The 23,968-nt window shown below is 47.5% G+C and overlaps 1 protein-coding gene across 4 annotated transcripts in view; it reads left to right on the top strand.

The window, feature by feature from the left end:
• PNPLA7 (patatin like phospholipase domain containing 7) overlaps positions 1 to 23,968 on the top strand; it is a 111,543-nt gene that overhangs the window by 7,474 nt on the left and 80,101 nt on the right. For all 4 annotated transcript variants that reach the window (XM_015423102.1, XM_015423103.1, XM_015423104.1 and 1 more), the window contains exons 5-16: positions 2 to 90; positions 1,118 to 1,258; positions 2,364 to 2,523; positions 4,613 to 4,693; positions 8,701 to 8,829; positions 9,595 to 9,675; positions 11,456 to 11,600; positions 12,395 to 12,478; positions 13,143 to 13,243; positions 15,435 to 15,593; positions 18,429 to 18,506; positions 22,449 to 22,654. In XM_015423102.1, the coding sequence (XP_015278588.1) occupies positions 2 to 90; positions 1,118 to 1,258; positions 2,364 to 2,523; positions 4,613 to 4,693; positions 8,701 to 8,829; positions 9,595 to 9,675; positions 11,456 to 11,600; positions 12,395 to 12,478; positions 13,143 to 13,243; positions 15,435 to 15,593; positions 18,429 to 18,506; positions 22,449 to 22,654 (1,454 nt within the window). The remainder of the gene's footprint in view (position 1; positions 91 to 1,117; positions 1,259 to 2,363; positions 2,524 to 4,612; positions 4,694 to 8,700; positions 8,830 to 9,594; positions 9,676 to 11,455; positions 11,601 to 12,394; positions 12,479 to 13,142; positions 13,244 to 15,434; positions 15,594 to 18,428; positions 18,507 to 22,448; positions 22,655 to 23,968) is intronic.

Consider the following 23,968-nt stretch of genomic DNA (forward strand, 5'->3'; position numbering starts at 1 on the left):
GGTAACAACTTTGCCAAATACCCTGGTTGGAAATGCTGTGCCTCGGCAGCGGATGCGGAAAAGGGCCAAAGTCTTGTCCTTGGCAAAGAGGTAGGGGGGCACGCAGGGCAGGGAGTCTGTGCGGTTGTTTGGGTGATGTGAACCAGAAGGGGCTTCCATCCACTGTATGTCAGATGAGTTTCTTTTATGAGCTCAAGGAAATAGACAAAGGTGTTGCCTGGGTGTGTATACAGATTTGTTTTCATGGGAGTCAATGTGTGCCGGTGGACCAGGCACAATGTCGTGAACTGACCAGACCCAGTTCATAGGTCAACTAATTGTAAACTGATGAGGAGTGCCTTTGTGGAGTTGGGGAAGACCAGATCAGATCTAGGGTAGCACCGGATCTAGGCAGAATGCAAAGCAGGATCAAATCCAGCAAGGCAGGGTCATCAGGAAGAACATAGCAGGATGGAAGGAAGAGATGAGATGGAGTAAGCAGTTTAGTTGGAATAAGCATGTGTGGTTTTTGTACTGGCTTGACAAGTGATCCGACTGTATTATTGATCTGACTGTATGGTTGCTGGTTGCATTCAGACTCTGCCGTAAACTGTGGTTTAATCAAACCCCATTTATCTGTGTTGTCTGAGTTCTGATGGGATTTCAGTCTTGGGTTTGTAGTGGGCTTGTGAACCATGGTTTGTGCTAATTATGGGGTAGTTATGACATTTTAATTCACAAATCAGTCGCGCTGCCCCTTGTGGCCACAGAGATAGCACAGAAAGGGAGGGGTCTTCCCTGCTGAGGAGAAGAAGCAAGGGGGGGGGAAAGGTAATTTGGGGCTTGCATATTAAGCAGGCTAATCAATGTTTGTTGTTCAAACCGTGGCTCATCATAACATCTGCCTTCCTGTTGGCTGTACTGCTGTGCTGGCTTGCCAGGGACCTCTGTTTTCAGCTGCAGGATCTCTTGCTTTCTTAATACTGGTTGTATTTTATCATTGAGTTGTTGTTATTGCTTTCTTTTATCATCAATTGCTTTGGGAACCATTGGCCGAGAATTGTGGTTAATCAGTCTTTTAATAAATCTTCTTGTCTGTAATGGGAGGGCAAAATTGTCCTACTTTCATCTATTGCAGGATCCTGCGCTTCAAGAAAGAGTCCCCGACCCTCCAGCCCAAGGAACCGCCTCCCTCCCTGCTAGAAGCAGACCTAACAGAGTTTGATGTGAAGAATTCCCACCTGCCCTCCGAAGTCCTTTATATGCTTAAAAATGTCAGGTAAGGGATAAAGGTAGCAATAGGGCCAGGACTCTGATGGGATTTAAAGGTGATTACTTTCCCTTTGCTTAAAGGTTTGCATAAAAATTGAGTCTGACATGATTTGTTTTGGAAAGAATAAGGATTGGCATGCCGGGCCCATCTAGCTGGCTTTTCCTGTTGGTAATCTGGGCAGACCAGGGCCTCTGGGAGGTTCATAGGCAGGCCAGGATGGCAATCTCATTCACCACTAATCCCTGCATCTGGTACTCAGAAGGATGCTGCCTCTGAGGATGGTTGCCTCTTGACTAATGCTGGCTGGTTGCAGTCCCTGATCTCTCTCCCATGTATGCATCTGGTCCCCTTTTTTAGAAGTAATTTGAAGGAGTGGCTGTGGCAGCATCCTGTGGCACTAAGGTCAGCAGGCTGATTCTGTGTTGTGTGAAGAATCGCTTCCTTTTGCTTTGAACTTCTTGCCTGCCTTTTTTCATGGGTGGCTGCAAGTGTTTAGAGATGTGTTCCCCCCCCCCCTGTATTTCTGTGAGTGACAAGGTGGTCAGAGGAGGAGAGCAGGGCTCCTCTCCCTTTAACAGTAGGAGGCATTGACAGGAACTTCTCCTATCCCCAACCAAGGCAAGCTGTGTCTCTTAGAATTCTGTTTTCTGCACAAGTATTAAAAGTTCTGATCCTCAGTTGCAACTGGACATCCCGGTTGGGACCACCTGCCAATCCAAAACTTGGCCTAAGGTTGACCGAGCATATTCGCTTCACTCAGTAGCTATAAAACACATTTAAAACAAAAGCCACAGTTTAGCACTGCTCTGTTGAATGCTCCAGACTGGAATGTCTGAAGTTGCCTTTGCACCATTTCAGACCTATGAGCCTCCTGACCTAGTACTGTTTACTTTGACTGGCTGCAGCTATGTACACCCTGAGGCAGAGGTCTACTGTCTGCTCTCTTTACAGCTGGAGATCGAACCTGCGACTTCCCGCATGCAAAGTTTGTGGTCTTCTAAAGCTTTTCCCTTGGCCTATCTTCACACCAGCTAAGAAGATGCCTTGGTCAGCTGTAGGGCATTTCAAGCATGGTTCTTTCCCCTTGCCATCACCATGTCTTTTCCCACAGGGTCCTTGGGCACTTTGAGAAGCCTCTTTTCCTGGAGCTCTGCAAGCATATGGTCTTTGTGCAGCTGCACGAAGGGGAGTACATCTTCCGCCCTGGGCAGCTGGACAATAGCATCTACGTAGTACAGGACGGAAAACTGGAAGTCTGCATCCAGGAGAATGTAAGGCAACAGCTAAGAGGAGTTAAATATCCAAGGCCCGTTTTGTATGTCTGATAGCATCGAGTGATAATACTTTGGTGGACTGTACTATTTGCGGTTGCGAGGGGTGGAGTATGTTGCATATTTGAATGCTTCCCTATGGAGGAAAAATCTTGCCTCTAGGAAAGCAGCATGTTGGGAAGAAAGCCAGGCTGAAGCCTTCTCCATGACTTCTTAGTTGTCTGCAGGGAGAAGAGTTCTTTTACCCCCTTCATTGGTGAAGCTTTCAAACATGCGTACCACTCCATCCCCCGCCTTGAAATGGCACTGACCCAGGCAAAGCTTTTCTCATTTGGGTCTATTAAAAATATAAACTGGGATTGGGTTGTATAACAGTTTATATTTATTTATTTATCATTTAAATTTATAGACCGCCCTACCCTTGACTGCACATGGCTGAAGGTGGTCAACAACATAACAATAAAAACATCAATAGATAATAGAACAATTTAAATAATACATAGATAAACAGTCTCAGATGGTGTTAAGACTTCGAATTCCAATTATGTCACTGCCCCATGGGAAGATGGAACGGAGGCAGGAAGAAGGGGGGGGAGGTGACAGTAAGATGGTACCCATTGCTGTCCTCAACCAAAAGCCTTGGTGGAACATCTCTGTCTTGCAAGCCCTGTGAAACTGCATGAGGTTATTTATTTATTTATTTATTTATTTGTTAAATTTATATCCCGCCCTCCCCCGTAGGGCTCAGGGCGGCTTACATGGCAAAAACTTGCACATAAAAACATCAATACTGTAATACATTTTAAGACCATAATATACAATTTAAAAACCCAATCAGACAATAAAGTGCTCAGACTTCACAGCATCCATACTAAGACGTCAGAGAGGGCACCACATACCAAACATCCCTTGGTAGGCATGGTGTGAAAGATGTTGATCAGATATTCAGATGTTCCCCTAGTCTCCTAGGGCCCTCACCCCCCCCCCACATTGATGGTATACAGCAGGGGGGGGTTCTACAGGGGATGGATGTTGTTGGGCAGAGAGTTCCACCAGGTGGAAGCCAGGGCAGAAAAGGATTAGGGATTGAGAAAAGACAGAAAGAAATTCCCCTAGGAGGAACAGAGAGTCCTCGATCAGAGCCAGGGCAGGAAAGGCCCTGGCAGGGGCCATGCTAATCTTGGAGCCAGTATTGAGAGACCATGGAAACCAATCTGATGAGTGGAAGGTACTCTCTTTACTCTCCAATTGTCGTGTAGTGACTATGGAAATGGTGGCTAAATTTCTGTACTTCGCTGCCAAGAGGAGAGCTGGTATTAATAAGTGCAAATGATGAATGCAATTTCCATGCCTGTTTATGATACTGTGGTATGCCTTTTATTTATTTATTTATTTTATATCCCACCCTCTGCCAGGGCAGGCTCATGGCAGCTTTCATAAAATATATTGAACAACTGAAACAGAAAATTTGAGTAAAGTCACAACAGTATAGCTATAAAACATAGCATAAGTGCTAGTGGAATTCATAGAGACGATGGCGGGCATTAGCAGCGTGTAACATAAGCATGCAGTCAGCTAACATTATAGTCTGGGTTATGTCAGGCTGTTAATAATGATGTTAACATTGGTGTTAATGTTGTTGTTGAAAGGCCCTGGCTCTGGTCAAGGACAGATGGACTTCTTTGGAGCAGTCCCTCTGTTCCTCCCAGGGGAATTCCTCTCTGTCTTTTCTCAAATCCTAATCTCAGTTGTTAGGCTTGTTCATATTTGGGGATTGTGGTTCTGTAGTGGTGTCTGCAGATGATGAAGAGCGGGGCTGCTTAAGGCCTTGAGGGCGCCACTCAGTTGGGAAAGATGCATCTCTCTCTCTTTCTCTCTCCAGTTGCCTGGAAGTTCAGTGCCTGGGTCAGGAGGGGGATGATTGCAAGGGCAGCAAGGTCTCCTGGCCAGCTAATGACTGTTCCCCATTGTCTCCCTTCCACATCCTTTGTGTGTTTGAGTCTCATGCACAGATAAACTTCTTTTCTGCCTTCTTCAAGGCTCTCTTTCCTCTCCCTCATCTTCTGTACAATGTTTTTGATTCCCATAGGATGGCACAGAAGTTGTGGTGAAAGAGGTTCTAGCAGGAGACAGCGTCCACAGCCTCCTCAGCATACTGGATGTCATCACCGTAAGTCCACTGTAGCCTGGACTTTGGGACTCAGGGTGCCGGATCAGTTGCTCTTTGTGTACAAGACATACAGTTCCAGCAGGGGAGCGTGAGCTGGCTCTATGAAGGAATGTATTGACTGCTGTCTGAAAACCCTGTGTTGTGCTGTTTGTGGGGTTGCTTTTAAAAAGTGCCTGGAATGTGGCTGCTGGGGTGCTAATTGGAGCAGGCTGCTTGGAACGTATTGTACTGATTTCTGCCATCGTTGTGCTGGCTCCCAGATGCCTTTCAGTTCATGCTCAGAATTCTAAAGCCTGAAATGGTCCATGTCCAGGACCATCCTCAGGAGCTTGTCGGGACATTCAGATCTTCCTCGAAGCCCTGCTCCACATGCCTTGGTTGTCTCAGCACCACTGGGTGGTGATAGTGACAGGGCCTTTTCAGCAGTGAGTTCCCTCATTCTTTCAGCGGAAATGATGCCCATGTAGTACAGCATTATGTGTGCTTCCAGGCTCAATACAAAGTGCTGTTTTTGACTTTTAAAGTCCAGGGGGAGTCTACTCCCATTTCTTAATACTTGGCCAATAAGGACCCATTCTAAAAACCAGGGCTCTTTTTGGGCAGGAACGCATAATAGGCCACACCCAACAGCAGAAACGCATTCGGATTGGCTACGTTAGGGGTGTGTGGCCTAACATGCAAAGGAGTTCCTGCTACAAAAAAAGCCCTGGGTTTTGACAACAAACAGGGTAAATAGAATAAGAAGCAAAAGTTGGGTGTGGCTGGATGACTATACTTCTGGTAACATGGGGGTGTGGCCTAATATGCGAATGAGCTGCGTTGTCAGGGGTGTGGCCTAATATGCTTATGAGTTTTGCTGTTGGGTGTGGTCTATTATGCTAATGAGTTCCTGCTGGACTTTTTCTACAAAAAGAGCCCTGCTAAAAACCATCACAGGTAGAAGACATGTTGGCATTTCCCGGAAGTAGGGCCTTTTGCATGGTGGCCCCAGTGATGTAGAACTCCTTTGCTTTTCAGACTTCCCTTCCTTTTTTGTTGTTGTTTTTATTTTAGGAGACCTGTGAAGCCCTGTTTGTTCTGCCAGATTTTGGGTGGTGGAATTTAAGCTATGTTGGAAGTTTCCACATGCTGCCATTTCTCAGTGATTTTAGTTGGTTGTATGTTTGTTTTGAGAGCTCTTTATACAAGCAGCATAAACAGTCAGTAGATGTCTTGCGTATGTTTGATTTGCATTAAGTATTAGTGAGCTTAGGATTGCCTGGCCAGGAAGGCTGCTTATAAGACAAGGCCAGGCTTGCTCAGTTTTCTTGCTAAACTACTTGAGAGGTTTGTTTGTCACTTCTAGCCTTGCGAGCAAGTCTACAGACAAAATACCTAACCTGTGGTTTGTTTGATTTTTCTTTTGCTTGCATTTATGTCCTGGAACAATGTGCTTGTGGCATGTCAACAATGTTAAAAAGGGGAAGATGAGAACCTCATATTTTTCAGCTTACAAAAGCTTTTTTGGCCAGAGGCGAACTGGCAAGTGACTACTTACTTCATTTATACCCCACCTTTCTCCCCAGTGGGGACCCAAAGTGCCTTGTGTCATTCTTCTCTCCTCTGCTTTATCCTCACAACAACCCTGTGAGGTGAGTTTGGCTGAGACCATGTGTGACTAGCCCAAGGTCACTCAGCAAACTTCCATGGCACAGTGGGAATCTAAACCTGGGTCTCCTTAGTCTGAGACTCTAGCTGCTACGCAACACAGTCTCTCACTTACCAGTTTGGTGTCGTGGTTAAGAGTGGCGGACTCTAATCTGGAGAACCGGGTTTGATTCCTCACTCCTCCACGGGCAGCTGCTGGTGTGACCTTGGGTCAGTCAGCAGTTCTCTCAGAGCTGTTCTCTCAAGAGTAGTTCTCTCAGAGCTCTCTCAGCCCCACTTACCTCACAGGGTGTCTGTTGTGGGGAGAGGAAGGGAAGGAAATCATAAGCTGCTCTGAGACTCCGAGTGAAGGGCGGCGGTATAAATCCAATTCTTTGTCTTTGTCTTCTTCTATTACTTGAATAGTTGGTTGGTCTGGTGTGTTCAGCTCCTGCACCTTATCTTGGCACCAGCCGGTCCCTCCCACTCTGTCTGTGCATGAATCTAATTGTGATCACCTTTTGTCTGTGGAGCCACTGGGAGAGTTAATGTTAAGCATTCAAGCTTCAGCCTTTGGGCCAGCTTATTGCCTGGGCAATTACTTTTTCTAATCTCCTGTAATTAAAAACCAGGCAGCCAATTGGGAGCATAGTAATTATCACTGCAAGAAACCAGATGATGGCTTTCTTTCTTTTTTCTTGTGGCCATAGAAGATTTTGTGTTTTGGAGAAAGCTTGTTCGGGGGTCAAATGCCGGGAGGAAAGGTGGTGATGGGGCAGAGGAGGCACAACCCCGATGATGGAGGGGTGGGCTGGAACCACAAATCTGCTTGAATGAAGGTAGTTTGAGAGTATTCAAGAACACACAGGAAACCTGCAAGAGAATTACCCCCGAGGCTTGCTTCTCGGACAGCCCTGTCCAGTGAAAGCAGAAGTCGGTCCTAATTTGGTGGGTGAACTGTCTCAGAAGTTATAATTAAATCCTTCCTGCAAGCTTAGCCATTAGCCCAGTCATTTTGGGCAATGTTGTCTGGGGGACCAGGCAGAGTAGTAAATTGACAGGGAGTTGATTCAGGCCATCAGAAGAGGAAGGAGGGTTGGTTTTTATACCCTGCTTTTCTCTACCCTGAGGAGTCTCAAAGCAGCTTACAATCGCCTTCTCTTCCTCTCCCCACAACAGGCACCTTGTGAGGTAGGTGGGGCTGGGAGAGCTCTGAGAGAACTGTGACTGGCCCAAGGTCACCCCACAGGCTTCATTTTGAGAAGCGGGAAATCAAACCTGGTTCTCTAGATCAGAGTCCGCCGCTCTTAACTGCTACACCACACGTTGCTCTCAGATGTCTCAAATAATTCATCCACACATTCAAAGGGGCACCTGACTGAACATTCAGAGATATATATTTCTTGATCTGCTGGCGTGTTCCTTGCAGCTGTAGGATAGCTCAGTGAATATCTCCTTCCATGGTCCCGACCCTTTCCTCTGGCCAGTCAGCCAGGGCTCAGGGATGGGAGGAGGTTTTCTGGCCTGTGGAGATGCTCCTGAGAGCCCCCTGCCCCTGTCGGTTTTACCAAGGACTGCCTGAGAGAATTCTGGCATGTTCTTTCTTCCTCAGGATGATGTCACTGCTCAGTATTGCCAAAGAGGGGTGGATCAATGGGCCAAAGAGCGGAGGAGGTACCCAACATGGCGGCTTAATTATTCAAGCCATGTCGCATCCCCTCTTGCATCGTGCGATGGGAGAATCACTACTGTCACGATACTGTGTTCGTTGATGCTACTGTACAGTCTCATGGTGCAGCCTCTTGGCCCCTTTCTTCCTTAACTGCCAGAGGTGTCCCTTAGAATGGTGTTGCTTTCCTGGCATGTAAATGCTGCTTTTGGGTAAAGCCACATCTCTCTGCTTGGCAGCACCAGGAGGAGAGAATGAGGGAACTGCTAGGGGAAATCAGAATCACAGAGTTGGAAGGGGTCATATAGGCCATCTAGTCCAACCCCCTGCTCCTTGCAGGATCAGCCTAGAGTGCCCTTGACAAGTGTTTGTCCAGCCGCTGCTTAAAGACTGCCAGCGAGGGGGAGCTCACCGCCTCCCTAGGCAGCTGGTTCCACTGTTGCACACCTCTGACGGTAAAAACGTTTTTCCTTATATCCAGCCAGTACCTTCCCGTCCTTCATTTAAACCCATCATTTCGTGTCCTATCCTCTGCTGCCAACAGGAACAGCTCCCTGCCCTCCTCTAAGTGACAGCCCTCCAAATACTTAGAGAGAGCAATCATGCCCCCCCCCTCCTCTTCTCCAGACTGAACATTCCCAAGGAAAAGACGCATGGACCCCTGCAAGTGATGGGGGAGACCTGAGTGTGTTTTCTCTGTTCTCTTTTGCAGGGTCACCCTGCCCCATACAAGACAGTTTCCGCTCGAGCAGCGATGCCTTCCACGATCCTGCGGCTTCCAGCTAATGCATTTCACGACGTCTTCCAGAAATATCCCGAGACCCTTGTGAGGGTTGTACAGGTGAGGCTCATGTGGTTCTGTAGTGGAGTGTTTGAGAGAACAGGCTTTTTGGCTTGATTGAGTGGCTATGAAAATGGTTGTATTACTGATGGTGGGAGCTGAATGTATCCAGCCTATGCAGTGCTGTCCATTAACAGTGCAGCCTATGTAGTGCAGTCTTCTGAACAAGCTCTATGCACTCTTGCACAGCTCATCTCCATGTGAATCTATGAAGCTGCCTTGTACTGGGTCAGGTCCTTGCTTCATCTAGCCCAATACATACTCTTGACTAGCTGCTGCTCTCCAAGGTCCTGGGCGGAGACTGTTTCCCAAGCACTGCTGTTTGAGAGATGCTGGGGATTGAACTGGAGGCCTCCTGCATGCAAAGCACAGCCCTTCCCCATTAAGTAGGGCTTGTATGAGAAAGTATCCTGCTGAACTGTGTGCTGTATTATCTAGTGGGACTGATGTGCTCCTTGGATTTTCCATCTCTGGTACCACATTGTTTTTGGCTGGGCTAGAACTGATGGCCTTTAGGTCACTTTGTTGTGATAATGGGGGTGGGGGAAGGTCTTTGGCACATTAGCTCCAGAATGACCCCATCCCTTAACTGTGGTTGTGCATCATCTCCCTTTGCTGTGTTGAAGGATGAGGATATCTGTTGTGCTCCATATACTTCATTCTGGTTCCTCCATCCTTGCGCAAGCTTTAAGCCCCAACAACCAGGCCCCTCTTGAGAGCAGCCATAACCAGTTTTCTTGCCTGCTTTTGATCCTCTGCTCTTAGATCATCATGGTGAGGCTCCAAAGAGTGACCTTCCTTGCCTTGCACAACTACCTTGGTTTGACCACTGAACTCTTCAATGCTGTAAGTATAACACAGTTGATGTCCCTGGGGGCAGCAGATCTGATTAAAGATGGGCAGTAGATTCAGGATGGACAAAAGGAACTAACTTCTTTACACAGAGAGTGATTAAAATATGGACTTCTCTGCCAGGGGATGTAGTGATGGCCACGGGAATAAACAGTTTAGAAAAGGGGATTAGAAAGACCTATTCTCGATGAATCTATCAGTGGCTACTAGCTATGGTGATTCTGTGGGATATCCACAGTCAGAGGCGCACTAAACCTCTGAATCCCAGAGCCAGGAGGCAACATCAGGGGAAAGTCTCAGCCTCTATGCCCTGTTGTTGTCATTCCAGAGGAATTGGTTGGCCGCTGTGTGAGACAGAATGCTGGACTACATGGACCATTGGTCTGATACAGCAGGCTCATTGTGTTCTAATGTTCTTAAGAGCCAATGTTCTTCATTCCTGCTTACAGAAGGAAAGTGGGATGTGGTGGTATTAGCCTTATTATGGGCATTTGAAGCTGCCTTCTGCCTGAGTCAGACCATTGATTTACCTACCTCAATATTACCTGCTCTGACTTGCAATGGCTCTTTGTGGTCTGTGGCAGAGAAACGTCTTTTCCAATGACTGTGATCCTTTAACTGGAGATGCCGGAGATCGAATCTGGGACCTTTTGTATGCAAAGAATGTGCTCTACCATCAAAGCCAATCACTATTTTAAAACAGAGATTAAGCACGTTTAGAACCCATCCCTCACATTCTACAGAGCAGCCCTTAGGAGCAGACATAGACTGATAGTATCACCCTAGTGCTCAAAGACCTGCACTGGCTGTCCATCTGTTTACAGGCACAGTTCAGAGTTCTGTTTCCTCCCTTTAAGGCCCTAAATGGCAGGGGAGAGGGGCAGGGCACTTGAAGGACCCACTTCCTCAGGTACTGTCCAGCCCACCTCCTCACAAACCTTGTTCTCTAAGCCCCCCACTTGCAGATGTGAGGTTGGTGGTGTCCAGTGACAAGGCTTCTTCAATGGTGCCACCTTGCCTGTGGCATGCCTTTCCCCTTGAGGTTTGCTTGGTGCTTTTACTGTCTTCTGGGTGCCAGGCCAAAATTATTCTTTTTACCCAGTCTTAATCAAAAGGGCTGGAATCTTTTTACATCTGTTTCTAACCTTGAGACGGTTCGAGGCTCCTTTAAAGCTGCTAAATATTTTATGCGGTGTTATGTTCCGGCTGAGTTTTGTTGATGCTGGTTTTAATTGTTGGTTAACTTTTAATGATCTTATTCTGTTTTATTATTTTATTGTGTTTTAATTTGCGAGCCACTTTGGGCAGGTTCTCTGGAGAGGTGGCATACGCATTTTCTGAATTAATAAAACAAGACGGCTTGGGGGAATCTCTGCTTAGCCATGAAGCTCACTTCGTTACTACAGACCAGTCTTTTCTCAGCCTAACCTACTTCACAGGGTTGTTGTGAGGATGAACTTATGTGGCCCCTATGTACTGCCCCTGATCTCACTGGAGAAAAAAATGATTCCTTCGCATTTATGACTGACAGAGCTCCAATTACTTTCTAGCTTCCTTCCATCCATTGTGGCATTTGGGGATTAATCTGTGCCCAGTTGGGCATTCCTCTCTGTGCCCTTTAAAGTGTGGTGTTAGGGGAGGCTCGTAGTTCACGTTTTGGAGTTAGAGCCACAGCAGGGGACACAAAGCACCATCCATCCAAATTCGATGTTTCCTGATTTGAATTGCACTTCCTATGCCTCACTGCTTCTCTTTTCATGTCATGTCCTGCCAGGAGAATCAGGCCATCCCACTGGTGTCAGTTGCAAGCTTAACCTTTGGTGGAAATACCAACAAAGCGATCAAAAGGCAGCTGTCCAACCTTTCAGAGGAGGAGAAGGCAGAGAGGCTGGAGAAACAGGGGGATTCTTTGGAGACTGGTCAGTGTTCCCTTCTTAGAAGTTGCTCTGAGTGGCGTGGCCCACGCTTTGGGTCTGAAGACTCCTTGCCACTTGCTTACATGTCTTTGACACACCTGTTTCAAGCCCACGTGGGGCAGTTCTGTCCAGCAGAATGTTCTGTGGGATACGTGAAAAGCCAAGCATTCCTCTTTGGGATACATGCTAAGCATTCCTTGGTGACTGGGTGCTCACATCTTACTGGCATGATTAGCAGATCTATGTGGTATTGGGATAACGGCCGTGGGAGTGTATAGCTATCTCTTGCTTCAGAGCTAGGCTCTCTCTCCCGTGTGCTAAAGACATGAGACCTTAGGCTTAGTAACTGGCTTGTGTTCATGCTGGGAACATTGCACAGAATGGGGATTCTGCTGTCACACCTTCCCTCTCCCGGGTGCAAAGAGCAGGGTTTGCTTAACCCAAATCACATATATGGAAATGAGTGCCATGGAACCCTTTGTTTACCCCCCCCCCCCACCAGTGTTCCCTCTTAAGGTGTGCATGTGAGCGGCCACTCATGAACACGGGAAACCCCGCTCAGCAGCAGTTCGGAGCCATGCAAGGTCTTGCACTGTCCACTGCCCATTTTAAGATTACCGCAGTTATATTCTGCTCAGGATGTGAACTGTTCTGCTCAGTGGGGGGGGGGATAGAGGGAACATGCCCCCCCCAATAACAATGGCGACCTCTTTTGTCTTGTGCATCCCTTTGTGCTGGGAAAACGCCATGTCTTGGGAGTCTTGGTCTGGTCATTGTGTTTCTGTTCTGGATCTCAGACACAGGAAAGGCTCTTGGATCAGAGAGCACCCTCAGGAGGAGCTTGTCTCTGACGTCTCCCTCTGGATCTACTGACAGTGCTGGTGAGCAGGAATTTGGAGGGGGAGTCAATGGGGTTGGGGAAGGACTGTTGTTGTTTAAAAGTGCCTGGTGCCTCTTAACAGGGTTCCAGAAGAAAGACCCCTGCCCTGAGGAGCCTACAATGTAAAATTGCCCTAAGGAAGGGGATGGACATGGAGAGGATTCCTCCGTTCATTCCAGTTTCAACATATTCAGGCTTAGCTATAGTAGGGCAGAGGGGATTAAGGAATTTGTGCCAAAGGTTTTATAGAGCAGCTGATGTGATTTTTGAGGAGGGAGCTGAAGGAAGTGAGGGAAGGTGGCACCATGCAGATGTCCTAGGAGGTAGTTTGAGGTGTAAGGGCAGCATGGCAGGGGAGACTCGTTGACAAGAGCAGGAGACCTTTGAATGGCTGGGGGTGGTGGGGCTGGAGGAATGAAGGTCACAGACGGGTGCATTGGGGTCGGAGCGTGGAGGGATTGGGGGGATTGGCCAGGTTTGTACTGGGTCCAGAAATAAACGGAGCCAGTGGAAGGATTTAGAGTTGAATGATGTGCACGTGGCACTCGGTGTCCCTCCAGATCACTTCTTAATCTCTGCCCTTTGGTGGGCAGGTAGGCATGCGATAGAAGCCTAGGAGGATGGTGTTTGAGACCACAGTTTACACTCTTTCTCCTGTTTTGTAGGAACCTCAATTGGAGCAAAAGCTGACCTGGACATGGCTTACGAGAGAGCCCGAGTGTCCTTCTCCTCGGAAGAGGGGCTGTCCAGCACCGCCACATGCAAGGTAGATTTCCCTGGGACCTGGTGCCTTTATTTGGTTGGGTGAACTGAACCATGGTCCTGAGTAAGTGTTAGTGCATAGGTGAGAAATCAGAGCTGAGAAATCTACCAAGTGATGTGTAATTTCTGGGCAGTTACTCTTTGAAGACATCCCCCCTCTGTTTTCTTAGGCACTTGACAACTTCTGTTTTAGCAAGCCTGATCAGTTCTCACTGTGTGAACTGCTTTCTAAAAAATATTTTAATGCTCCATGATCCCAGCATGTTGTCCTTGAAGCAGCCTCCATAAAAGGTAAAACAGTAAACATCTGCATAAAATAAGATTAGGTAAAACTAACACTTAAAAACAGAAAAATAAAGCAAACCAGAAAAAGAATGCAAAATATAATGATGAGGGAAAGCACACACACACACACCCAAGCAGAAGAGGACAGAATGAACAAGCTAATTAAGGATGGGGGTTGGTTATTGCTTGCTCTTCTGCTGCTGCTAATTACTATGTATTGGTTTTATTTAAAACACTTTTGCCCTGCCCAGTTTTTCTCTACATGCTGATTCAAGCTGGCTTACAGGCCAAATTAAACATGCATTATATCATTAAAAAACAGGAGTGGGATTTCCCCAAACTATTGTTAGTACCCACAAAGCATCAGCTTCATCCACACAAAAACACTTAACCTTCATTTTAAAACCGTCAATTAAAAATACACCTAAACAATTCTGCCTTGCTTTAACTTCCTGAATTTTCACGGAGTAGGTGCCTTCCTGATCTGCTCAGACAAGCTGTTCCACAGTGGTGTCGGGGAGTCCACTTCAGGGGGCAAACAGATGGGCAGAAGCAGTCCATGCCCGTTCACAGGTGGGCACCAAAAGCAAGCCTTGGTCTGAGGAGCGGGGGTGTCTTGTAGGGAGAGATCAGGAGAGGCAACTTGTGCTTGGGCTGTTGGCTTGATTAGCTGTCCTGGTTTTCATCCTATATCTGTGTCTTATTGTTGTGAACTTCTTTGAGAACCTTGGTTATGAGGTGGTCAAAATAGGGTTAAGAAAGCTTCCCCTCAAAGGGTAAGTACACTAGAGTGGCCACCACCAGTGATGTTTTCTCTTGCTGAGCTGTAGAATTTCCACTGCAGTTGCATGTCATCCTCTGCATTTATTGAAATGTTTAATTTCACCGAAGCCGGCTGGGTGGATAACTGCAGTAGACAGCAGTTCAATAAAGCAGCTATTAAGATACTGCATGCTTGCTGCCTTGAATTGCAGCAGTTAAAAGCAAGCCAAAAGAAGGCCTTATATATTAACAAGCATTAATGAAAAATAGCCACCTCTTGGTCTAATTGTGCACCAAATATACAGCTGGAACAGAAGGTTTAATTCCATTGCATCCGTTTCTGTTATCGTTGTGCAGCATATCCTGTTCGGCCGGACCAGCTTTTATTTTCCTCTTTTAATGAGGTTTTCAGTTGTTAGAAGCAATTTTCTGTTTGGAACATTAATTTAGACGCTGCCTTGATTCCGAAAGCATATAGAGCAAGTTGAGTGGTTGGATTTGGCCTCTTCAGTGGTGCCTGCTACCGCTCACCCCTTTCTTCTTCCCGTATGGTCTGTGGAAGAGGCAGAAGTGAGGCCTGCAAAGGCTTGTGTTCCAGAGTTCACCACACAGTTGCTCAGGCCAGAATGATGGTAGCATGTGAGAGTCGGAGAGCCTATGAAGCTGCATTAAGTCATTGGTTGATGTAACTCAGTATTGTTTGCTCTCCAGGGTCCCGGGCAGAGAGGTCTGGTTCCCAACTGGCAGCAAAAGTCTTTCTTGGTCCGCCAGATCCTCTGACTGGAAGTGCCAGAGACTGTACCTGGGCCCTTCTGCATGCCAAGCGGGTGCTGAAGCACTGAGTCACTTTTCTTCCCCCACACCCCAGAGACCTCTGGGGCACACTCCCAACGGTTGCCAGCTGCTAACTGGGAAAAGGAAAAGGCCCTCTGCCTCCTGCCACCTTTTCAGTCAAAATCAGTTGCTGACCCTCGATCTAGGTGTTCACACAGTCCAGGACCTGCAGTGTTCCTGGATCTCATCACCCAGCATCTGAAATCCCATTTCCTTTTGGACAAACAAGAGTGTAGAACAGATAATGTATGTTGTCACACACGTGCTCTGTGCAGCATGGAATAAGTAACCATTGACGTTTCTGATTCTGAAAGTCCATCTTAAAGAAGACGGTGACCGTGACGGAAATGCCCTCGGCTGTCTTCCATTATTCCCAAGGCAACCTCGTCTCTCAGGAGCCTGGCGCCAGCAAACAAGTGGAGAGCATCTTTGAGGCTGCCAAGAAGGATCTCCTAACTCTGATGAAGCTGGATGTGAGTGGTTGGGAAGGGCCACCATGGGCTTGTGGCCTTAAAAGGGGGGGGGGGGCTGCAGCATACAGGATGCCAGCTCTGGGCATGGGTAACGTCTGGCTTTGGGCACTCTCCGTATTCTTTAGTGTACGGCATGCCAAACATGGTCCCCTTTTCCTGCCCAAATGCAAACTTTACCAGCCCTCTGACAAGGAGAGTGATTTTCTTGATTATTTTCATCCCACATTTCTGCCAGAAATTGGTTCTCAAAGCAGCTTGTTGGCATCGAAATCTGATAGAAATGACAACATTCCATGCAAAAATGTTCCTTTTGTGGGAGGGGAGTTCTCAGCTGGAGGTGGACCCAGGCATGATGGAGGGAGTGCAGGGCAGCTTCCTGCTCTTTCCTCTGATGGTTTCCTCTGTGGCAGTTGGGAGCTGCAGCTGGGCCCAGGCGGGATGGTTGGGGTCCCTGGCTGCTGTCTCTGTTTTTTTGGGCCCTGCCAGTGGAACATTCGGTCCAAGTTCTTGCCTGTGGTTTCACTTGTAAAGAAAATAAATCAGCTGTTTCCAGGTGGCAAGAGACATTTACCACACTTCAGCGTTCCAGCTCCCTTTGTGGCTTGTTTGCATTTCTATGGCTCTGTGTGAGTCCATGTACTCCGTAACCATTACTGGAGGATGCCAGTTTAATTAAGAAGCCCTGCTGCTTATGAGTGACAATGTGGACTCTCCAACACATTGTCTGGGGGACTATGAACAGGATGACATATTCGATGAACAGTACAATAGGGTTTGGACTACAGAAATCTGAAAACAGCTGAAATGAAGCATGAGCTTTGAAACATGACACATTAAATGGTGTGGAAAATCTGTGTAGGGAAGACGTTATCCATAATGAAAGTCATGTCCTGGACTGAACCCTTACACCTCAGCTTTGTTCCTTCTGCAAAAATTCCCACTGATCAGCTCTGTTTTGCACATTTTGCAAGATTATAGAAACAAGGGATACCTTCCTAATAGCCTCTGGTAGACTGCTCCACAAAAATAGCCACTGCAGAGTAAGTGTGCAGGATGGAACCTTCAGAAGGTTTTGTTCAGATGAGCAGAGCTGTCACAGTGGGATATGGTAAGGGAATGTGGTCCTGCTGGTATGTGGGTCTGATGCCTTCAAGGGCTTTGTAGGTGATAGCTAGCTCCTTGAACCCAGTAACTGATTGGTAACTGTTGCCTGATAGTTGTTGTGCCCAGGCATTCTGTACCAACTTTAGTTTCCAAGAGTTGTCTTTAAGGGCAGATCCATTACAGTGCATTACAGTAGTTCAGCCTCAAGATCACCATATCATAGATCCACATGGCCAGATCAGGAGAGTTGAAATAGTGGCCATCTTCTGAGCTAAGTTGAGTTAGTTGAATGCCTTTTTTTTTTTTGCAGCTGCATCATCTTGCTTCTTGCGCAATAAAGCTGGAGCAAGTGTCATCCCTAGGCTCTCAGCAAGAGTCAGCTGGACCCCATTAAAAGCGGGGAGCCCCATGTCATTCAGGACCTCAGCCTTCCCACCCAACATTACCTCCACCTTGTCAGGAGTCAGTTTCAGCATGATATAATGAAACTAAAAGCAAGAATAAAATAAATGCCTCCATAGCCGTGATACTTTCAGTGAAGGTTGCAGGTTTCCCCTTCAAGTGGGCCTTAGAGGGCTATTTCATGATTTTTGATTTTGTGATTTTTGTGTGTGAATGGATAGCTGTAGCCATGTAGTCCATGGGGTCGCGAAGAGTCGGACTCCACTGTGCAACTGAACAACAGAAGCCCAGCAGGGGAAGCTGTAATTCACAGCCTTGCCCCTAGGTGGTGCTGTGCCATCGTTTCCCACAAGAAGGAAAACGTGGACGCCTGTCCTCCAGCAGTGCTTTCCCTAATCTTAGTCTGCTCTATGTGTGTGTAAAGATAAAAAAAGAAACGGTGGAATTCTGGAACCTTGAATGCATTGTTTATATTAAGCAGCTCCTACATAGATCTGCTTATTGCACAAGATTTTTTTTTTGTTGTTATCTGGTCCATCATAGAGGCTATAGTGCCTTGGTTAGGACTGAGGAGACTCGGGCTCAAATCCCTACTCAGACATGAAGCTCACTGGCTGATGTTGGGCAAGATGTGCACACTCAGCTGTGTGGATAAAATGGAGGGAGGACCATGTAACTGCCCTAAATTCCTTGGAGTAAAGATGGTGTTAAAAATACATGGATGAATACATAGATATGTGGACAGCAGTACAGTCTGACTTACCAGGCTGGACATTGGGTGAGGGTTCAGTGCCCTACAGAATCTGTGTCTCCCCCCCCCTCCCCCCAGCAAGGTCTCCAAAGCAGAACATATACCATTCAGTTTCAGGTGGGTAGCCGTATTAGTCTGTAGTAGCAGAACAAAATATGAGTCTAGTAGCATCTTTGAGACCAACAACATTTTCCAGAGTATAAGCTTTCATGAGTCAAAGCTCGCTTAGTCAGACGCTTCCGACGAAGTGAGCTTTGACTCATGAGAGCTTATACCCTGGGAAATGTTGCTGGTCCCAAAGGTGCTACTAGACTCTAATTTTACAGAGCAGTCCACTTTCCTTGATATTTCAGGAACTTTCTAATGCGAAGTCTGTTAAAAGCCCAGTTCTAAAACTTAAACAGCTTGGGTCGTGCCTGAAAAGTTGTATGTTAGTCGAGAGAACTTTGTCACTTCTAAATATAAATGAGATGAATGTGGCACATGGATCATTAATCCAGGATCTATGAATGCTGTGATGTTGACACATGGCATTGATTAGCTGCCTTTTGCCTAACGTGTTTTGCTTTCTTTCTCAGGACCCTTCTCTCCTTAATGGAAGAGTGATGCTGCATCAGGTTACTGCTGGGACAGTGGTGTCAAGGCAGGGTGACCAGGTAAGTGCTTCATCTTCTATGTAAGGCGAGAGAATGCAGAATGATTTGCTCTTCTCTGACCTTGAGTGCCTTTTAGCTGCTTTTAGAAGTTATGTAAGGTTATAAGAAAATAACAAGAATCCTACTGACATCCAGGAAGCCTGCCAGCAAAGCATGTTGGGAGATAGCTGTCTCTCTTGTTAACCCTGCTATGTAGTTCTCCGAGGTATACTGCCTCTAAATATGGAAGTTTTATTGTTCTGTCATGATTGATTGCTGCAGAGGGATCCCTCCTCTGTAAGTGAGTCAGTGCCAAAGTAGGAGGAGCCCTGCTGGACTCTTCTTGAAGACTTACAGAAGAAGAGGAGATTGGATTTATACCCTGCCCTTCACTACTTTTTTTTTTAAAAAAAATTTATTTATAATTTTCCATTATATACACTACATCTTCATGTTACATTTTTTATCCTTGTGAGTCTTTCATAATTACAGTCTCAATCCATACTTAGAAACTTTTCCTATGGTTTTCAAATATCTCCTTATTTTTACCTTGTAATCTTAAAGTTAATCTGTCCATTTCAGCTACTGCTAACATTTTTTCAATTAGATCTGTTTCTGAAGGCACTTTCTCTTCTTTCCATGCTTTAGCTAGCAATATTCTTGCTGCAGTAAAGTAGTATATAATTACATATTTATCTGTGCTATTGTAAATATCTGGGATCATATTTAGTAAAGCGATCTCTGGCCTAAATGCTATTTGCGTTCCCATTATTTCCTTTATCATTCGATAAACTTTTTCCGAGTATCTTTGTACCTTTTCACATCTCCACCACATATGCATATATGTCCCAACATTTTTTTTTTCATTTCCAACCTGAAGGAGTCTTAGAGTGGCTTACAAGCTGAGCGGCTCTCAGCGGCTTACAAGCTGAGAGAGCTCTTACGAGGACTGCTCTTGTGAGAGAACAGCTCTGAGAGAACTTTTGACTGACCCAAGGTCACACCAGCAGCTGCATGTGGAGGCGTGGGGGATCCAACCTGGTTCTCCCAGATTAGACTCCACGCTCCTTAAGCACTATACCAAACTGGCTCTCAGATGAGCTGCGGTGGGCAAACGTACGGTCAGTGCACAGTGTTGAACTTCCCCGTGCTGTACCCTTCTGTCCATGCCTGCCTTGCATGTCTTTCAATACTAAGAATCTTGTTGGCTCTTATCCTTAAGCAGCAACAGCTGAAATTTATGTGGAGAAAAGACCTGGGTGGCTTGGGTGCTGGGCTTATCCTTGCAAGAGCAGGATAGAAACCCAAGTCGCCCAGCATCTCTGTCAGAGCTGCTGCTGTAGCCACACAGTAGAATGACGTCGTGGGGCTCTTGGACTGTGCTGCCTCCAGTTAGAAATGGTGGTGGTGGAAAGTGCCGTCAAGTCACAGCTGTCTTGCGGTGACCCCATGGGGGGTTTTCAAGGCAAGAGACATCCAGAGGTGGTTTGCCGTTGCTTGCCTCTGCAGCACGACCCATGTATTCCTTGGAGGCCTCTCATCCAAATATTAGCCAGGCTAATCCTGCTTAAGGAGCTGCGGTGGCTCAAGTGGTTAAGACGCTGAACTGCAGGCTGTGGAAGGTCAGTAGTTCAGCAGTTCGAGACCCAGAGTGCCACATGACGGAGCGAGCTCCCGTCTCTGGTTCCAGCTCCTGCCAACCTAGCAGTTCGAAAGCAAGAAATTGCAAGTAGATAAATAGGTACCGCTTCGGTGGGAAGGTAACAGTATTCCGTGTGCCTTGGTGTTTAGTCATACCGGCCACATGACCACGGAAACGTCTTTGGACAGCGCTGGCTCTTCGGCTTTGAAACGGAGATGAGCACCGCAACCCTAGAGTCGGATTCGACTGGCTTTCGAGCAAGGGAACCTTTACCTTTTTAATCCTGCTTAGCTTCCAAGATCTGACAAGATCAGGTTAGCATGGGCTATCCAGGTCAGGGCCATTAGAAATGGTACGATCCGGGAGATAAGGCAGACACGGGCGTCTCTCCCAAGGGACACCTGTAGGCTAAATGGGCTGAGAGAGGAGCCTGCTTGGCTGGAGGGTGGTCGTCTTGGTTTCTAAATGGATTCAGGCAGAGCACCCGACTCTCTTTGTCACTTGGTACAACCGTGGCAGGACCCATAGAATGGCAGTTCAAAGGCAATAGTCCTTGTAATGAAGTGTGCCATCTTCAGATCCTCAAGGGGGCACTGCGAAAAATAGTTGGGCATCTGTTGCAAGCCTAATCTCCCCATACTCAATGTGTACAGCTGGAAGAAATGCTCCCTCTGGGAGGCGTTGCACTCCAGAGCAATTGTGCTGGAAATGATTTGCTGTGCTTTGCCAGGTTGTTGTTTTCAGTTACCCAACAAAAAGAAAGCTGTCTGTGAGAATGTGCAGGAAGCCAAGGGCAGGCAGTAGACAATGCTTCTTCATAAACTAACAGAGTGTGGCGATGATAAGGGCAGGCAGGGTGCTTTCCCCCCCATTCCGCTACCTTCTCAGTTCCAATATCCAAAAGATTGCAGTGTGACCAGAATGTTTTCTTCAGCCTGCATGAAACACAGGCGGCTGCTGGGTTGCTGCAGGCTGGTAATCATCTGGCATGCTGTTGCCACTAAATGTGTATCACCTGGTGGAGTCCCAAACAGATTTTATTACCGTCTTTGTGATACCTTCTCTGTGTCTGTTCTTCCTCCTTCAGTCTCTCTCACTGACCCATTTGTATGCCTCCCTCCAGTCCTGTCACTTGCATGCATTGTGACTTCCTTGGTGAAATGGCTCAGTGCAAATAAGACGATGCTGACGGCCTATAAGGACCCTTTCTTTGCCTCGATGTGGTGCTCAAACACCAGTTTGGTATAGTAGTTAGGAGCGCAGACTCTAATCTGGGAGAACCTCCACATGCAGCTGATGGTGTGACCTTGAGTCAGTCACAAGTTCTTTCAGAGCTGTTCTCTCAAGGGCAGTTCTTGGGAGAGCTCTCTCAGCCACACCTACCTCACAGGGTGTTTGTTAAGGGGAGGGGAAAGGGAAAGGATATTGTAAGTGAAGGGTGGGGTATAAATCCAATCTCCTCCTCCTCCTCTCTCTAACAATGTGCTGCACTTGCATCCACAGCCTTGTCTGCTTGTGCTTTTCTCCTCCAGTTTTTTTCTTCTGTCTTTTTCAAGGTTATCTATTTGGGCATAATTGGCAAAAAAAACCAAACACCACCCTCCATTTCCCTGAAAAAATCTGTGTGCTGAGTTTTAATTTCACATCTAATTTGTTTCTCTTAAGTCCCTCAACACATGATCTTAAACACAGCTTGGGCTTTGCAAGTGGAGATCTGAGTGGCGGCAGCAGTCATGGCCATGGAACAGATCTGATTTATTTATTTATTTATTTTTGGGACTTGTATCCCGCCCTATACATAGTGTCTCAGGGCGGCTAACAAATAGGGTTTAAAGATTTAAAAAAGTAAAACAATGTTACATACATACTAAAATGGTGCTACAATAATTTACATAAAATAACCAAGATGCGCAACAGATCACATTGGCGGCAGGTTTTCTTAAAAGTATGAGCGCCAGGAGTACTGTTTCCCAGCTCAATCGGGCAGCATCTACCGCCCCCCCCCCCAGACAATGTGGCAGATGAAAGATGAAATCTTGGTAATGGAATAGTGGCGGCTCCTACTCGAAAGCCTGGCGGAAGAGCTCCGTTTTGCAAGCCCTGCGGAACTGTACGAGGTCCCGCAGGGCCCGGATCTCCTCCGGGAGCTCATTCCACCAGGTAGGAGCCGCCACCGAAAACGCTCTGGCTCTGGTATGGGACAACTTTACAACTCGGGGGCCTGACACTTCAAGGTGATGGAAATTCCCCAGTCGCAGTGCTCTTGAGGGAACATACGGGAAGAGGCGGTCCCTTAGGTATCTCTCTCTCTGCCTTCGCAGGACGTCAACATCCGGTTCGTGATCTCTGGGATGCTCCACGTGTACCAGCGCAAGATTGACTCGGAGGAGGAGACCTGCCTGTTCATTACCCACCCAGGGGAGCTGGTGGGGCAGCTGGCTGTCCTGACGGGGGAGCCACTCATCTTCACCCTCAAGGCCAATCGGGACTGCACTTTCCTGGCCATCTCGAAGTCCCACTTCTACGAGTGAGCCTCCTTTTTCCTCTGTGTGTATATTGTGTAGGGAGCACTAGGGATTCCTGCGTGAGTCACTCGTCTCGTCCGGCTCCATGCATGTTGGAGGCTTGCCGTGAGTCTCTGGGCTCCCTGGATTCCTCTGAAGCTTGGGCTACTGGGGCAGCAGGTGGTGGCTGAGTTGTAGAGCATCTGTTTTGTATTGTGGTGGGCCCCAGGTCCAGTCCATGGCTTTTTGCTTTCAGGGAAGGACACTCCAAATTAGGTAGAGGCCAGTCCACTTGGACCTTTGAAACACAGTGGGCATTTTCAGTGTGCTGTTCACAAAGGTGGGTCTGGATTGGTTGGGTTGTCCCCCAGGTGTCAAGGGCAGGGCTTGTGTACAAGTTTTACTAAAGAGAGCCAGAATCTTGCATTGAGATCTTAGGCATTCCGTGCCAGGGAACACTGGGCTCTGCTGCCTTGTACCTGTTATGCAAATGAAGCAAATTTGTATTTTTGTCACTGGAGGAGGTTATCCCTGTGAGGGTAGCTCCTCTCACATCTGTTCTGGGCTGAAGACTTTACAGGGTCCTTCCCTTTCCAGTGGGAGGCAGAACCCTCCAGCTATGCCCACCCTGATCTGCAGAAGCAGCACTTGGGAGCCACTCCTCTACTCTTCTGTTCAACAGCATAATCTCTCTCTCTCTCTCTCTCTCTCTCTCTCTCTCTCTCTCTCTCTCTCTCTCTCTCTCTCCACCCGCGCTCTCAAACCGAGCCCTCCCCCCCTTCCTCCCCCCCCCCCCCGTAGCAGCTGTGTTGTGGCCCATGGGCCCAGATTTTTGGCAGTTCCTTCCGCACATCGGAGGCCTTATCCTCCACCACTTGGTGGCCTTCAGCTGTAGGCAGCTGCCAGTGATCTTCAGTCATACTGGTCACTGGGTGGCCTGGGGCCTCTTCCACACACACAATCTTGTGTATGTGTTGCCAGCTCCCCTATCAGGTAATTTGGTGGTCTTCAGCATGGGGCAGGGCCGCCGCATGGGGGTGGCACACCTTGGCAATGATCTCTAGCTTGAACCCCCAGCGTTACCCCACCATGTAGTAGCCTTGGCCAGAGGCAGCCACTGCCTCATGGGTGTCTCCAGCTTATTGGGCTGTACTTAGTCTGGGTCCTGCCACACACATGGCCTTGGACCTGGGGTTAGTTCAACTTCTCTTCCCAGTCCTTTTCCAATAGTGGCTCAGGGGCAGGGGGGGAGCTTGCAGTGCCCAGCCACTTCGCATTTTTACCCTGGGGCCCAGGCTCACAGCATTGGCAGTGGGAGCGGGGCTGGGGAAGGGGCA

Source organism: Gekko japonicus, unplaced genomic scaffold, assembly GCF_001447785.1.
Source record: "Gekko japonicus isolate JY-2015 unplaced genomic scaffold, Gekko_japonicus_V1.1 scaffold454, whole genome shotgun sequence".
NCBI lineage: Eukaryota > Metazoa > Chordata > Lepidosauria > Squamata > Gekkonidae > Gekko > Gekko japonicus.